At 38.4% G+C, this 14,904-nt stretch overlaps 1 protein-coding gene across 1 annotated transcript in view; it reads right to left on the reverse strand.

Moving 5' to 3' along the window:
* The window catches only part of unc80 (unc-80 homolog (C. elegans)), a 72,760-nt gene that overhangs the window by 5,875 nt on the left and 51,981 nt on the right, over window positions 1–14,904 (reverse strand). Inside the window, exons 44-60 of the mRNA XM_073870887.1 lie at window positions 14,633–14,898; window positions 14,405–14,539; window positions 12,915–13,053; window positions 12,712–12,808; window positions 11,314–11,484; window positions 11,107–11,199; window positions 10,614–10,832; window positions 10,031–10,231; window positions 7,919–8,042; window positions 5,885–6,010; window positions 5,633–5,756; window positions 3,280–3,486; window positions 3,001–3,188; window positions 2,688–2,850; window positions 2,419–2,598; window positions 605–752; window positions 347–403 (exon numbers count right to left, since the gene is read on the reverse strand). Coding sequence (XP_073726988.1) covers window positions 347–403; window positions 605–752; window positions 2,419–2,598; window positions 2,688–2,850; window positions 3,001–3,188; window positions 3,280–3,486; window positions 5,633–5,756; window positions 5,885–6,010; window positions 7,919–8,042; window positions 10,031–10,231; window positions 10,614–10,832; window positions 11,107–11,199; window positions 11,314–11,484; window positions 12,712–12,808; window positions 12,915–13,053; window positions 14,405–14,539; window positions 14,633–14,898 — 2,638 coding nt within the window. The remainder of the gene's footprint in view (window positions 1–346; window positions 404–604; window positions 753–2,418; window positions 2,599–2,687; window positions 2,851–3,000; window positions 3,189–3,279; window positions 3,487–5,632; window positions 5,757–5,884; window positions 6,011–7,918; window positions 8,043–10,030; window positions 10,232–10,613; window positions 10,833–11,106; window positions 11,200–11,313; window positions 11,485–12,711; window positions 12,809–12,914; window positions 13,054–14,404; window positions 14,540–14,632; window positions 14,899–14,904) is intronic.

Below are 14,904 nucleotides of genomic sequence, written 5' to 3' on the forward strand. Positions count from 1 at the left end.
AAGGGCGCGAACAATGTTGAGCTCGACTGTGTATATATATATACACATTTCTTAATTAGTACTGGCACCATCTTTTTTAATATTAATATTCATTTTCTCTATCACTGTTGTTTTAATATGTATGGTCATGCTTTGGCAATATTGTATGAAAAACAATCATGCCAATACAATACTCTACAATTACTAAAGTACACAGAAGAAGGAAGAAGAGAGAGAGAGAAAGAAAGAAAGGGAGAGAGAGAGATCCTAGAAAGGACTCAGGTTGAATGTGATGAACAGGGAAGGCAGGCCCAGCCCTGGCACACAGACGGTGAGACACTGCACACACAGGGCCATGACACTGTACCTAGATAGGTTACCCTCCTCCAGAAGCCCCTGGGATTCATCTAGCACATTGGGTTCACTGTAGAGTTGGGCAGGGAACAATGTTAGGGGAATAGTAAGAGAAACATGCAACCCCCTAGCTGTAGATCAGCCCTCTCAAAGGAAAAGATAAGATTGGATAAATAAGGTTATGTAGACAGTTTCTGTTGCTAAATAGCACTGAAATTTTAAGTTTGGTTTTGTGTTTGAAATGAACTTTAGATTTGCAGAGGGCATTTACCTGTGACTGGGCAGCATGGTGCTCATGCCTGGCTCAGCCTGAGTACTGACGGACCCAGTGGCGTGACTAGAGAAGCGTCGCTGGGAAATGAGTCTGCGGAGGAAAGACTCGTGCTCACTTACCACACTGGGAATGCTAATGGAGTCATCTGAAAGAAAGAATATGAATCTTCGTTAAAGCTGTTGTAAGCCATACTGCACACCCTCTCTTTTCAAAACCCCACCAATAGCATATGTCTGCTAATTTCTGTGTGCCTTTCCATAAAAAATTCTTGAAAAATTCAATGAAACGTAATAATGATGCATAAAACTTACCATACTGCAGTAAATATTATGTAAGGAATAATTGACGACAGGCCGCTGAATTAGTCGAAAATAATGCACACCCAAGGTGGTAATGCAGCGCGACGTGAAGAATTATTTTTAAATAATTCAAAGGACCGAATCAATTATTCTGCTTATACCACAGTTTCCGCAAACATTTGACAGGTTGGTGCATTTAACACAAAAATAATAATCAACACCTGTGAAACATTTCTCAACCAATCAGAATAAAGCATTCAACAGGCCCATGGTGTAAGACTTGTTATTTCATATAAGGTCACACTAAATAATTATTTACTATCTTTACTTACTTACTATTATATCTTTCAAATTTTCTAAGGCATAAAAACGCATTATAGTTTAGTTAGTAATTTACCAACACCATCTGTATGACTTCAAAACGCTAGAAATATGCATGAGTCTCATGAAATTTTTCTTTTTATTAATTTTTGTGTACTTTTATATATTGTTATCAGATAACCATAACAAATGTGTGTTTTTTTTAAAAGGAACAGTATGTAAGAAATGTATATCAATTAATCATAAAATGGCCCTGATATGTCACTAGACATTAAGAAATCATTTTCATTTCAAATACTTATATCACTCACAACAGTGATCCGGCCAGGATATTGTCATTTAAAAAGTGGAGTTGCAGCCCTCAACTCATGTTTATGTTGTCATTTTGTGTATTGGCCACCAGTTGTGTGATTGCAGTACCAGTTTTAGCCACACGTTTTTGTGATTGCAGTACCAGTTTTGACCACAATCCTACATACTGTTCCTTTAAATATCATGTTTGGCTCTAAAGAACAAAGAAAGCCATTGGCTGATTAAAGAACCCAAGGGTGAATAATACAGACTACATTTTCATTTTTGGGAAATCTATACCTTTAATTTCAAATCCATTAAGGTAACGGTAACCAGTTACTATTATTTAAAATTTGATGAATTTCATAATGATATTAATTTTCAAGATGGAGAAAGTAGGGATCACACCTGTCAATTTTTGGATTGGAAAATAAGGGACACAACCCCAACCAAGCTCCAGTTTCCCTTACTAAATTTTAACACATACATACATACATATATATATATATATGAAGAGCATTTATTTATAACATTTTTTATAGAAGAGCATTTATTTATAATTCACATTTTAATAATTTACATTTACATTTTATTTTCATTCCACACATTTTCATAATTTTTCTTTTACAGTTTTTTTTCATTTGACATAACCTGTCTTTACTCTTTTTAAAGATACAAGAGATTTACGGGAAAATACTAATACGGGAGGACGGCGGGAAAGAAGGGTAAAATACGGGACTTTCCCAGCCAAAACGGGATACTTGAGAAAGTGACATTTTCTAGTTTATTTTAAGAAATCATAGGATCTGCCACCACAGCTGTGAAATGACAAGCTTCCCTTCATTGATTTCTGATAAAGAACTTTTGTATCCTCAAAGAAAAAAAGGACGAAACACATACTTTCCTCCTCTTCCTCATCAGTACGGCTCAGCGTGTCTTGCGAGGGCTGGCGTGATGGTTGGCTCTCCTGTTCCCAAACAGTTCCTGTACCAGTGTTGGAGCGGGACATGGTGGCCAGACTCAACCTGTATGCAGAGGTGGACGTGCCAACAGTACTGATGGACGTCTTGCCCTGGTATGCTTGAGAAAAAGAGGGACAGAGAGACGTAGGAGGAAAAAAATCCCTCTTGCTGTAAAATTAAATATAGCATGTTATAAGCAGTTCTCACCAGCTCCGCTGTGCACAGCCTCTTTCAGGATTTTGAGCTCATTGTTGAACTCAGCAAACAGAGAGCTCTTGCAGAGGGAACGTGGGATGAAACGTCGCTCCAGCTGCTCTGCGATGTGGTGACGGGCCGTGATCTCCTCCTGGGACTCGGCGGGCTGGGTCAACAGCTGATACGCGAGAAAGAAAACAACCATCTAAAAATACTCTGTAGGAAGGTACACATCTGCTGACAAAATATCTGTTTTCAACCAATACAACAAATAAAAATCATGCATTCCTACTCCTAGTCATGCATAGCCACATAATGCACTACCCAGCTTGCACTGTATGAAAGGACGCAGCAGAATAAAGATAGGAATTCGTGTGCGCACTATGAAGTCGATGAAATCCCAGAAAGCCAGACCGCCAACTTTTCGCAGAGCCATTTCCTTAACCTGGAGACTCAACTTGTACCAATGACTACCCAACTGTCTCTCAAAGCACACTAAGACCACTTTCAGAGCTACAAAGAGAGAGAAAGAGATTTAAAAAAAATGTAAGCATGTACAAAATGTAGAATATATCACTGCATAGATCCTCTAGTGCTCTCGTACCAAGGTAAGCAGCCTGGCTGGTAGATTCAGCGAGTCCCTCTCTACGCAGATCTTTCCCAGTGTCTCCTGGGGTGGAGCAGTGGGCAGGAGAGGCATCCAGTACAAAGTTCTTACTGCGAGAGGTGCTGATGATGCGTGGAGGTAACAGGATGTTAATGACTGTCTGCAGAAGTAGAAATACCTCGGGTTGCTCCAGTTGAGAACTCTCTGTAAACACGAAATATAAAGATGGCAGAGTGTTTTATTGAAAGACTAGCCATTCATGTGGTTAAAGGCATTCTATTTTTAAATGTATTTTTATAAAATGTCATAAAACTGGGTCCCCCGGGACCATCTCGCATCCCCGTTTGAGAACCCCCGTTTGAGAACCCCCGTTTGAGAACGTTTTCATCGGACACACGTGCCTTGTGGCGGTTACGCGTCTGGAAGGAACTTAACTTTTGGTCTCTGTTTGTTTAATGGTTTGGCTAGTGGCTAAACTGAAAATAATAAATGTTTTGGTTTACTAAAGACAAGCGGAGACGGAGATCATGGATCACTTCTATGTGAAGGGAGATTTGGCAACCGATCTGTAGTTAACATTGTATACATTATATAGTACACATTTTACACAGTAACGATAACTCATAAATTTTTATCACAATGTCATCTTTGATCTTTGACTGATCATAGCACTCGTTCTAAGCAACACGTGACATTACACATAGTTAAACCCACAGATCACTACAATATGGGCCTTTTTCCTCTTTTATTATCCTATTTGCCTTTAAAGGCAGAGTGCACAATGTTTGATATTTGAAATCACATGAACAAACACGCCCCTACCCCAATAGAATCTGGACCTTCTTTTGATAGACCCACCCCACACATACGCAACCCCGGTTAGTAGACACAACCCTTACTGCTGTGTGTTTTGGTTACCGTCCCGACTCCCTTTTCCAAAGCTTTTTTTAAACATTGAGCACTCTGCCTTTAAGAGTGCTTTCAATTGTGTAGTAGTTTACATTAGTTTAGGGGGGAAGATTTGCATAAAAAATCATTCAAATTTAGCTGAAAAACCGAGAGTTAGAAAAATTAAAATACTTGCAACAGTGAAATGTCCTGGCAGATCGCAAGCCAGAAAAAAATGCGCACCCAGGAAAACCTGCTAAAAAGAAAATAATTTCTACTTTGGGCCTTTTTTATAAATGTAGTGGAGTAAAAAGTATGATATTTGTCTTTCAAACGTAGTGAAGTACGAGTCAAAAGTACTCAAGTCAAATAATACTCAAGTACAGTACAGATACTCAAAAAGTGCAGCCTACTTAAAGGTATAGTGGAAGATTTTCTTTTTCCGGGTGGATCATCTAGAATATTGGTCATCCCCAGTTGTCAATCATTCTGATGATATGTTGACATAAGGCCGTCGTACGTGCTCGTCCCTAGGTTCGCTTTCTGCACATACGCACTTTCAGGTGTTTATGTGTGGTGGGCTATGGTTTCAACCATTAATTGAAGCTAGCGTTCTCACTGTGTTTTTTTTCAAAATGTCTGAATGTCGCAAGAGAAAAATTGTCTACGAATTGTATGACAAGAAGAAAAAGGACTTTGAAGAAAGAAACAAGACCAGAGTGTTTATGGGAGACTATTTCACACGCTGGCATAGGACAGGTTGGGCTTCCCACATGAAGTTTCTACTCGACAGGTAAAGTTTGGCATGCTATTTGGAGAAATCCATTTAAAATCACTGCTAGTAAAAGTTGATGTAAGCTATGATTAGTGATGGTAGCCCTGGCACAAGTCACGAACCGCACAGACACGGTAAACATGCCGACAGCAACTTGTAAACAGAGCGAAGAGAAGAACTAGGCTCCTGCATGCTCTCTCTCTGTCTCGTGCAAGCGTTTAGGCGTTCCCTCTCGGGAGAGGTAGAGTGTTGCGCGTGTGCATTTTTTTTAAAAAGTGGAGGGGCGGTTCTTTTAAATATTTCGGGAAAATCTTTCGCTATACCTTTAAGTACATTACGTAAGTATATTTACTTCTTTACTGTCCACCTCTGCCGGTGTATGACATCAAACTATTGCGAGAGTGACAATACTGTTTTCAAATCGCTCTCACAATACATCGATGTCACATCGATGTTTTGATTACGTATCGGAGGAGGGGGTATCAGGCACTGATAGGAACATGACCAATTACCAACATATCCAAACACATAATTATAGTAATAATTAATTGCAATAGGTGGCCACCAGCTTTATAGCTACATACACATGGTTGACTGTGTACGTTAGCTAACATCTAAAACAAGAATTACAACAGGAAAAAACTGTAATCAAATTGTAATGAGTTAAACATATTTAAAATTGCAGACCTTTACTTCCTGAGCCCACAGTCATCACAAATGGAATCAAGAGGTTAAGCAGCATCCCCTCTCGTCTCTCCTGATTGGTGAAGGGGGAGATCACATGACTTAGCGGGAAGTCATCCTTTAAAGCCTAGATTGGAAGATTAAGACATACTGTATGATAATAAGCGTAACAAAAAATGAGTTTTAAGGAACAATAAATCTCCATTTATATATTTTCATATATAATAATCTATACATTTTTAAGGGACAATTTACCTGAATCTGCATGGCAACCAATCGCACAACTGATGTACTGAATGGAAGAGGAGGGGACAGATATGGACTCAGATGCAACAGTGGCAGTCCATCTGCCACACTTGAGGGTCCCACCACCCCCATCACCTTAACACACACATTATTTTACACTCTTAAAATATCTACAGGTAAATTTGTTTTAGGAAAAACCTACTATCTCAATTTATTTTAATTTCATGGTGTAATTTTGAGAGAAATATGAAAATATAGCTTTTAAATATTCAAAACAAATTAATAAACAAACATTATTAATTAAATTAATTAATTAAAAGGGTGTATTATCTTCAAATTCCACACAGTCTTTCAAACACTTTGGTAATTCATTAAGAAATATAAAGATTCTTTAAAATAAAAAGCAATTTGCAATTTGTCAGGCCCAACAAGAAGGCTATACAATTGAAGATCAATAGATTTTGGGCCCCCTTTTCACAGGACCAGGACATTGTTCCTGAGTATGCATCTTAATCTTAAAGGCGCAATTTGTAAGATATTTGCAGTAAAATGGCCAAAAACCACTAGGCCATTGTTATATATTTTGTCCAGCTGATTACTATCAATATCTGTAATGTTTTCAACTACTTGTAAATCGTGAGAAAATTTCCATTCAAAACATTGACACGGGGCAGTACAGTCTCCTGTCAATGACGTTAATATCCATGTGACCCTTTGTCACTGCCTTTACTGACGTAAAAACCACATGACAACAATGGTCGAGTTCGAAAAAATAAAATGGCAGCCAAGGAAGCAACTGGAGCTCAAATTTAGTGTATATAAAGTTATATTTTCACTTTTTACACATTTTAATAGCATTTCTAGCAAGAAATTGGTATTGTAGTTTTTAAATATGTGATTATTATCAAAAAGGCGCTCTCTGTTTATATTTCAAACACGCTGCCTTTGAAGTGCGTCCGAAAGCCTTTCTCTGAGCTGCCTTCATGCCTCCGAAGTCATTTCCTCATGAGGCAGCGAGGCAACAAGTCCCTGCCTTGAGTATTCGGACGCAGCCAGTGTCGTGGACAAATGCGGAACTATGCGTTAGCCCTGTCGGGCTACGCGCTTGCTTATGGACTTATGGATTACTCTTTACTGTCTGCCGCTGGTTGTGTCAGCAAAGACAGCTCCCGTAAGCGTACGGACCAACCAAACGACCCAAGAAGAGTTTGGAACAAAACGAGAGAAAGAATGAGGATCAATTTGGTGTTTCATTATCTGGATGGAGAGAGCTTCGCGACAACATTTAACTAGACAGAGATTCTGATCCTGCTTGTGTTTTACGCGATGGGTGAGTTGTTTTGATTTGTAACCCTTCAAAAAACTTTTGCTATTATATCGATCACAACATTAGTGTGTAGACTGTAATCAGCGCGTCTTCCCGCGGATGATATGCACATCAAGAGGTATTGTACAGCAATATAAATGGTCATTTTAAGACACTTTACAATAAGATTTGTACTGTCAATACATTATGTGAAAAATTATTGTAGATTGTAAGTTGAATTAACCATCGAATTTGGACTAATACTGTAACATCTATGACTAACAATTTCGGTTTAAACATCACATACAAACTTACATAATGAAATAAACAATGTCATCAAACGCAACATCTATAAGACTTGATTACCTTATCCGTCAACGTGATTTCTCGTTCGCGTCTGATTGATGGCCATCAGCGGTTGAGTTAAAGACTACAAATCCCATAATTCCACGCTGCTTCAGAGCGTTATTAAACAACGTCATTGTTGTAGATTTGATCTGGCGCTATCTAGCGGCGCAGATGATACAAATTGCATCTTTAATGTAATATTTACATTTAAAAAAATATTTTGTTACATTAAAGGACCATTGAAAAACCTGATTCATAGTGCTAAAAAACTTACTAATAATAAACTTTCATTTAGGAAAAAAAATACTTTCCATATCAACTTATCAGCAACCCAATTACTGTACACACACAAACACATACAAAGTAGGTGGCAGGTGTTTAAAACTCACCAGGTTGACACAGACATTGATGAGAGATCGGAGGTGAGGGAGGAAGGAGATGATTGGCTGCCGATGGAGCGTCAAACAAATCCCTTCAATAAGACTGCTAGCTGCCTCCCACTCCACCTGTCGCCTGCCAAAACAACACATGGACATATTTATGTTACACACTCTCACAAAATAAATATTAAAAAGGCACTGGAAAACAGATGCACAGGGCTATAGCACCTGGAGCTGATTTCCAGGTTATTCATCATCAGAGCTATATAATTTATAATTACCTAATTAAATGTATATGTGTTCTGTTTTAGGACAAATGCAATGAATTATTTAACAACAATAATCAGAACATAAATTATAAAAATTACAACCAAACCAAAGTTTAAGGCTTTACAAAGAAGCATCACCAGAACTATCTGGTGTTGCTTAGTTGGAGAAATCAGATGTTACGAATATAAAACAACGGGTACTCATTACAGAGGGCTGCAAGATTAAAACAAAACAAATATTATTTTTGCCCTTATATTGTAATCATTACTATTAATGTCAATTAATATAATACTGCTGTTTGATGCATTAGTAAAACAAGACTTTACACTGGTTCTCTTACTAGCATCAAAAACAAAATTGTTCTTCAAATTGAGAGCAAACTGTATATAGCAAGCAAGCTAAAAATGTTTCCCATCACTTCAGTTTAATCTTGCAAAAACTATTGTTATAATCGGTGAAGCTAGACCATTAAAATGAATGAGTGACTACAAGGCGCACACTACTTGAGTATTGTTACTTTCTACATAAAAGTTAATTTTCATGTATTCGTATTTTATCAGTGTTTTTCTTTGGAAAACATACATTCCAAAGCATATTATCATAATTTTTACTCCACTACATTTCATAATTTTTTGTGTTTGTATTTAATATTTAAGTACATTAAACATCTAGTATTTTTTTTTACTTTTACTTAAGTAAAAAGAACTCCATTTTTATGTAATTACATATTAAATCAATTTGAATATGCAAAATAAAAGGAATACACAGTATGATTCTATGCTTTAGAATGTAGTGAACATTTTTTAGTAAAGTAAAAAATTTTCCCAGACAAACACTCTGATAAAGCAGAGATGCTTGGAAAATTTACTCAAAGTACTCAAGTAGTATCCGCCTCTGGCCTATTTGCACTGTTCTTTATTATGACAGAATTCTGTTAGTGAGTGCACACATACACAAAACTTCTGTACTGGTGACTAATATGAATGCCTCTTTAAATCCATTACATTAACACTCTAAACAGACCTCGCTGTGATTAATACTGCAAAAACATGTAAAAATATGTTTTTGACACAACGTAATCAAATCTACATAATATGAAGAGTTCAGATGAAAAACCCTCCAAGTGCATCAGGCATGTTTTCATGTAAATGATATATTGTTTAGGTTTAGTAATTTCACTTTAATGACAATGAAAATGTTATTAGTCAGTAATTGAAATGCCTTATTTTCACAAATTCATATTCACTTTAGTCATTTCATTGGTGTCTTTCACTGCAAAACCATGCATTTTTGGCAAAAAACTCAGACCAAAACTCAAAAAAATCTCAAAAAAATCTACTTCTTTAGAAAAGACATAGTAAACATTTGCAAAATCACTGTGATGAAAGTCAGATTACAAAAGGTAAAAATGAAGAAACTAAACCACGCATTAGGGGTAGCTGTGATGTAGCTGCCCGCCACATTGTGGTCAGGTTCAAGTACTTGTTTGAATGTGAAACATGGTTGAGGACTTTGATAAAAAAAATCAACGTGGCATTTCTGATTTCTGAGGGTGAGATTAAGCGTATTTGAAGCAAATGTATTTGATAAATGTATAATATGTGCCGAGAGCATTTGGTTAAAATATCATTCTTCCGTTTTTGATGGAGTGTTAGTGTAATATATTGCTTTATTATGATGCCATAATAAAGGAAATAAAGACAACAAACCCAAAGTACAGTAGTACAGTAGCAGTAGTAGCAGATGTCATACAGCACAGCTCCACCACAGCACAGAGACACAGATGGTGGAGAGCTAGAGATCAATGTAAGGATATACCTGGTGCACAGAGCCTGAGCGTAAAGAGCGCACCTGAGAGTGGGCATCTTATGAATCTTGTTAAACATGCGGTCCAGCCTTTTCAGAATGAGGATGAGGGCGGGACGGACTGCTTCTGCAGACCAATCAGTGATGGGCAGCATTTCTGTGATGTACCGGCGTAGCCCTCGACACTCCATGGTTAGTGTGTCATATGGGGCCAGTTTTAAAAGAGAGTGGGCGATTTCTGCCAGTCTGGAAAACACAAAGGCTTTAGTGAAAAAAGTGAGAAGTGAGAGAGACGTAATAACCAAAGTATGCTAACCCATACTTGGAATGTAACATCTGCATTTAACCAATCCAGTGAACAGTAAACACACACACTGCAAGTCGTGAACACACACACATAAAGCAGTGGGCTGCTGCTATCACTGTAGCGCCTGGGGAGCAATGGGGGAGAGGTGCATCTCAGTCGCAACCTGTTGGCCGTTAGACTCAAGCCAGCAGTCTCTAACCATTAGGCCACAACTTTAAGCATGTGACTCACTTTGAACGATACTTTATTACATGATGTCAATACAAGATGAAAATAGTTTTGTGCTTGATTTATTAAAAGTTCTCTCTTCTGATATCTGACCTCATATGAGACTTCATGTCCAGCAGTTCTGGTGCAGTGACCCTGGGTTCTCCTGCCACATTCTGCAGGATTTTAAGGCGCGGCCCACAGTGCTTGTAGAACTCTGTGCAGATGTTAAGTAGAGACTCGCGAGGACGTCGGAATTCTTCACGTGCTATGCGTTCGTCCAGTTCCTCTCTCAGTATTCCCTGACCCTCCTCCAGCAGGTGCAGATTATCCCTGCAGTCAGCAGAAAATTTTTAAATCATACTTCATGAAAAAGTTTTTTAACAAAAATGCCACAAGAGTCAAAAATAAAACAGGGCTGGGACAAACAGGCACAATCTGAGCCTGAACAAAAAAGAAAGAGACTCAGAAGCTACTCAGAAGTTGATTTTGAAAAGCCAACTAACATTGAGAAAAGAAAACAAATGAGCTATTGTTCTAAATGTTTGAAATGTGGTCCATTTCATGCCAAGTGTTTTCTTATCCACAGACACATAGTGACACTGACCTAGTGTTTGTTCCCCCAGATGTGGCGTGGTTGGCTGTAGTCGCTCCTTTGTGGCCTTGATCACATCGACTCATTTGAGGTGCAGTCATAGGTCTGAGGAACAAGAATTATAATACAATAACATTTATACCTGACCTCTATAAAGGGAACATCTAGGACTTAAGGGTAGGGTATAATTAGATTAAAGGCTTGTGTTGTGTGTCTAACCGTGTTAACGCCTCCACACTGTAGAGCAGAGCCTGAAGAGAGGTGGCCAGAGCAGCTATTGCAGCAATCTCATCTCTAGCTGCGGATGCAGACTCTAGAGTCTGCATGTTATTCTTTAGCTTCTGTAGATAACATGGAACCACAGCCTCCAGAACCATCAGCATCTGCAGACTAAAGAGAAGAGAAGCAGAAAATCGAAGAACTTTGAGACAGTGATACGTCTCAATGTCATCATACAATTTTGATGTTGAGTTGCGGTCATAATTCTACACTTTGCTTTTCCAGCATCTTCTGCATATTTCACCCCTTTCTGAAAGTGACTATATGATATCGAAGCCCATCTTTTTACACTCAGGATGGAAGATACTAAACTATTAAAAAGGCAGCCCCGGGCCGTGGCATAGGCGACATAGGCAGTTGCCTGGGAACCTGACCTCCCCACTGCAACACGGCCCAGCCTGGCCAGTGGAAGATGTTGCCACTATCGGACAGCTCATTCGACCGCACAGAATGTAAATATCACTCTTTCCAGAGACCTAGGAATTAGTGTATCAGTGTCTGTTTATTCTAGATGCTTTTCATATTTGCATAAATTATTTTCAAATGTATTGTTATTCTTGTTATATTGTATTAAGACTGTGTCTTCCTTGTGATGATAATAGAGTTAAAGAGTTAAAAAATGAAGATGACAAACTCCCTCCAATTTCCATATTTTCTTATTTGATGAATGATCCATTTGTATCATTCTTATAGTGTTAACGTGGAATTCCTTAGGTGGTGCCCGCTAGGTAAAGGAGGGGGAGGGATCATTTTACAAACACACACACACACTCCAGGTGAAGATGACCAAAACTAACACTGCCTCTTGTTGTATGGCATACAACCTAATTGGTGCCCCATGTGAAGATCACTACATTAACTGGTGCCCGTGTGAAGATCACTACACAACAGACTGACAGTTGTAGGGGGCGGCATGAAACCAGCTAACGTTATGCTGGATAATGTTTGCTTTAGCCTGTTATTTGTTAATGGTGTTGCATTTGCAACATTATAAACTATCTACAAATCGGCTACCATGCATTGCTATTTAGCCATCCTGGAACCACCCTTGGCTACAGTCCATTTAACAGCATTTTTATACTAGTATTAGAATTACTGTACATGCAGTCACGTGACCTCTTTAACCAATAAATTGTATAGAATAAACACACATCACAGTACCATGACAATGATGTGGTAAAATCAAAGGATTGATTTAAGGGAAAATACACTATTTAATGTAAAAAAATATTTGTTCAAAGAGTTACTGTCAATATCTTTTGTCAACAACCCTTCTACCTATTTTGGTAAAGAAAATATCATTAAGGCTAAAATTAATTAGACGAACAAGTGACAAACCTGCGGAAGGATTCTGGGGCATAAGCGACCACTGTAACACACAGCTTAATGGCTTCACTGATCGAAAACGCCAGATCTTCATTACCGTAGCAAAAGTCTGCAAAAAATCAAAAGCAATATGATCTGTCTGAAAAGTGTTTCCAAATGAAATGTACAGTTGATGCAAACTTTGTATCCACCAAGAGCCATTCATGTCATCTTACCCAGAGAACGGAGGGGTTTCTCAGCCTTTACCAGTTCCAGAGCATCTAGAGAATCTGGGGTCTCACCTTCCAAAGATACCAGCAGGTCAAAAAGACACTGTGAAGACACACCTTTTGATAGGCCAGTACTAGTACGGGTCTATAAGAAAAACATAAAATATGCCCTATGTTATAATATTATTATTACATTTACAGTGGCAAGAAAAAGTATATCAACCCTTAGGAATTAACTGGTTCTCTACAAAATCATCACTGTCCACGTTAATGCTGTCTAACTGACCCACATATTTTGGTAACATGATACAGGTTGTACTGTAATTTTTCTCACTACACAACCATAGACTGTAAAAAATATGGACATATTGTTCACAACGTCACCCATAGGTTCATGAAGAGCTTTTTTGGAGCCAATAGTAGGCGGAGCCTACCGTCGCTATCTTGGCTGCGCGTCATCGTGCATCACTCACAGATAACTGAAAATGGGTAAAGGGGCAGGATGTGGGTGAAGCTGAAGTGACTAGTTGCTGAAACGACGCCCACCTAGGCTAGCTCGACGGTAGTGACAGCTGTGGCAGTTCACCTGTCACTCAACTGGCCACGCCCCTTAATTATACAGAACTTTAAGGCTTAATATAATTGAAACGGATAAGTTACAAAAAAGTTCACCCCCTCACAGTTGTCATGAAGGGTAAAATTAGCTATACAGACCAAAAACACTTTTTGTACTAGTATATAACCTTTATTTAACTAGGAAAGTCACATTGAGGTTGTAACCTCTTTTACAAGTGAGACCTAGTCAAGACAGGGTTAGATAGCAAAAATAAACAAATAACAATCCACAGACAAAACCAAACATCATTAATAAATACAACAAAGAATACAGCAGCATAAACATTTAGATACTCAATACTGTTCACAGAAACGAAGAAATTAAGAGCAAGTGGAATAAAAGGCTGTAAACATATTTATTTCTGCTGTAAAGTTGGGCATATTAACATGGGGGTCTATGGGAATTAACTCCCTTTTGGAGCGAGCCTCTAGCGACCGGTTGATAAATTGGAGTTTAAGTCACTTCCGTATTGGTCTTATCAGAGAAAGCGGAAAATTGCCCCTTGATCACAACACAGTCTCGCTCTTGCAAGAGGAAAGGTGGGTAAGATAGGTATTTGGCAGCATCTTGCCCACATCTAAAATGGTTTCCATTTGTATTAAAATGGCCACCAGTGTTTAGTATTAATTTGAGTGTGAACTTAAAACTTGAGAAATTTAAGTTAAGTAAAACAACATTATGTTGTATGGACTATTTTTATGAAGGTTTCAAGAGATGAACTACAAGGTTATAATTTCATGTCCACATTTTTATTTATTTGGTATGTGTAATAAATAGGTTAATGCACAGTCCTCGTCGGTTTCTTGACTGACTGAACATTTGTCCACTGCCCATCAATACTGGGTTTTATCCATCAATAAAAGGTCATCACATCACTTACGTTGAATTCCAATAGCGGGGCCACACTAGCGAACAGCTGCAAGATGAAGGGTTTACGGTGGAGGATATAAAACTGCCTGCAACAGAACTCAATCCCTCGACGCAGCAATGGGTTACTCTCATAATCAGCATAAGTCTTTCATGTACAGAGAGAAATATTATAAATATTTCGAAAAAATTTAACCATTTATTAATTATATGAAAAAATCTTTGCATTTATGCTGCTAACCTGGATCATTGTGGGAAGGATCCACTGGTAGCCGCTAAGAGAGAAGAGGTGATTAAAGTGCACAGCTGTGTTGATGGCAGTGGCGCTGTATTGCCTGAGGAGGGCGCTGTCCTCAGGATGCAGTAGCAAGGCACCATTAAACACATTCAGAAATAGCATAATCTCATCACCCCAGGGGTATTCACTGGGCATGCCCAGAAACATCTCCTCCAGGAGTTTGATCCAGAGAACCTTGTGTAAAGTGTCTAAACCAAAGAGCTCTTTTCCTGAAA

The sequence above is a fragment of the Misgurnus anguillicaudatus genome, chromosome 8, assembly GCF_027580225.2.
Source record: "Misgurnus anguillicaudatus chromosome 8, ASM2758022v2, whole genome shotgun sequence".
Taxonomy (NCBI): domain Eukaryota; kingdom Metazoa; phylum Chordata; class Actinopteri; order Cypriniformes; family Cobitidae; genus Misgurnus; species Misgurnus anguillicaudatus.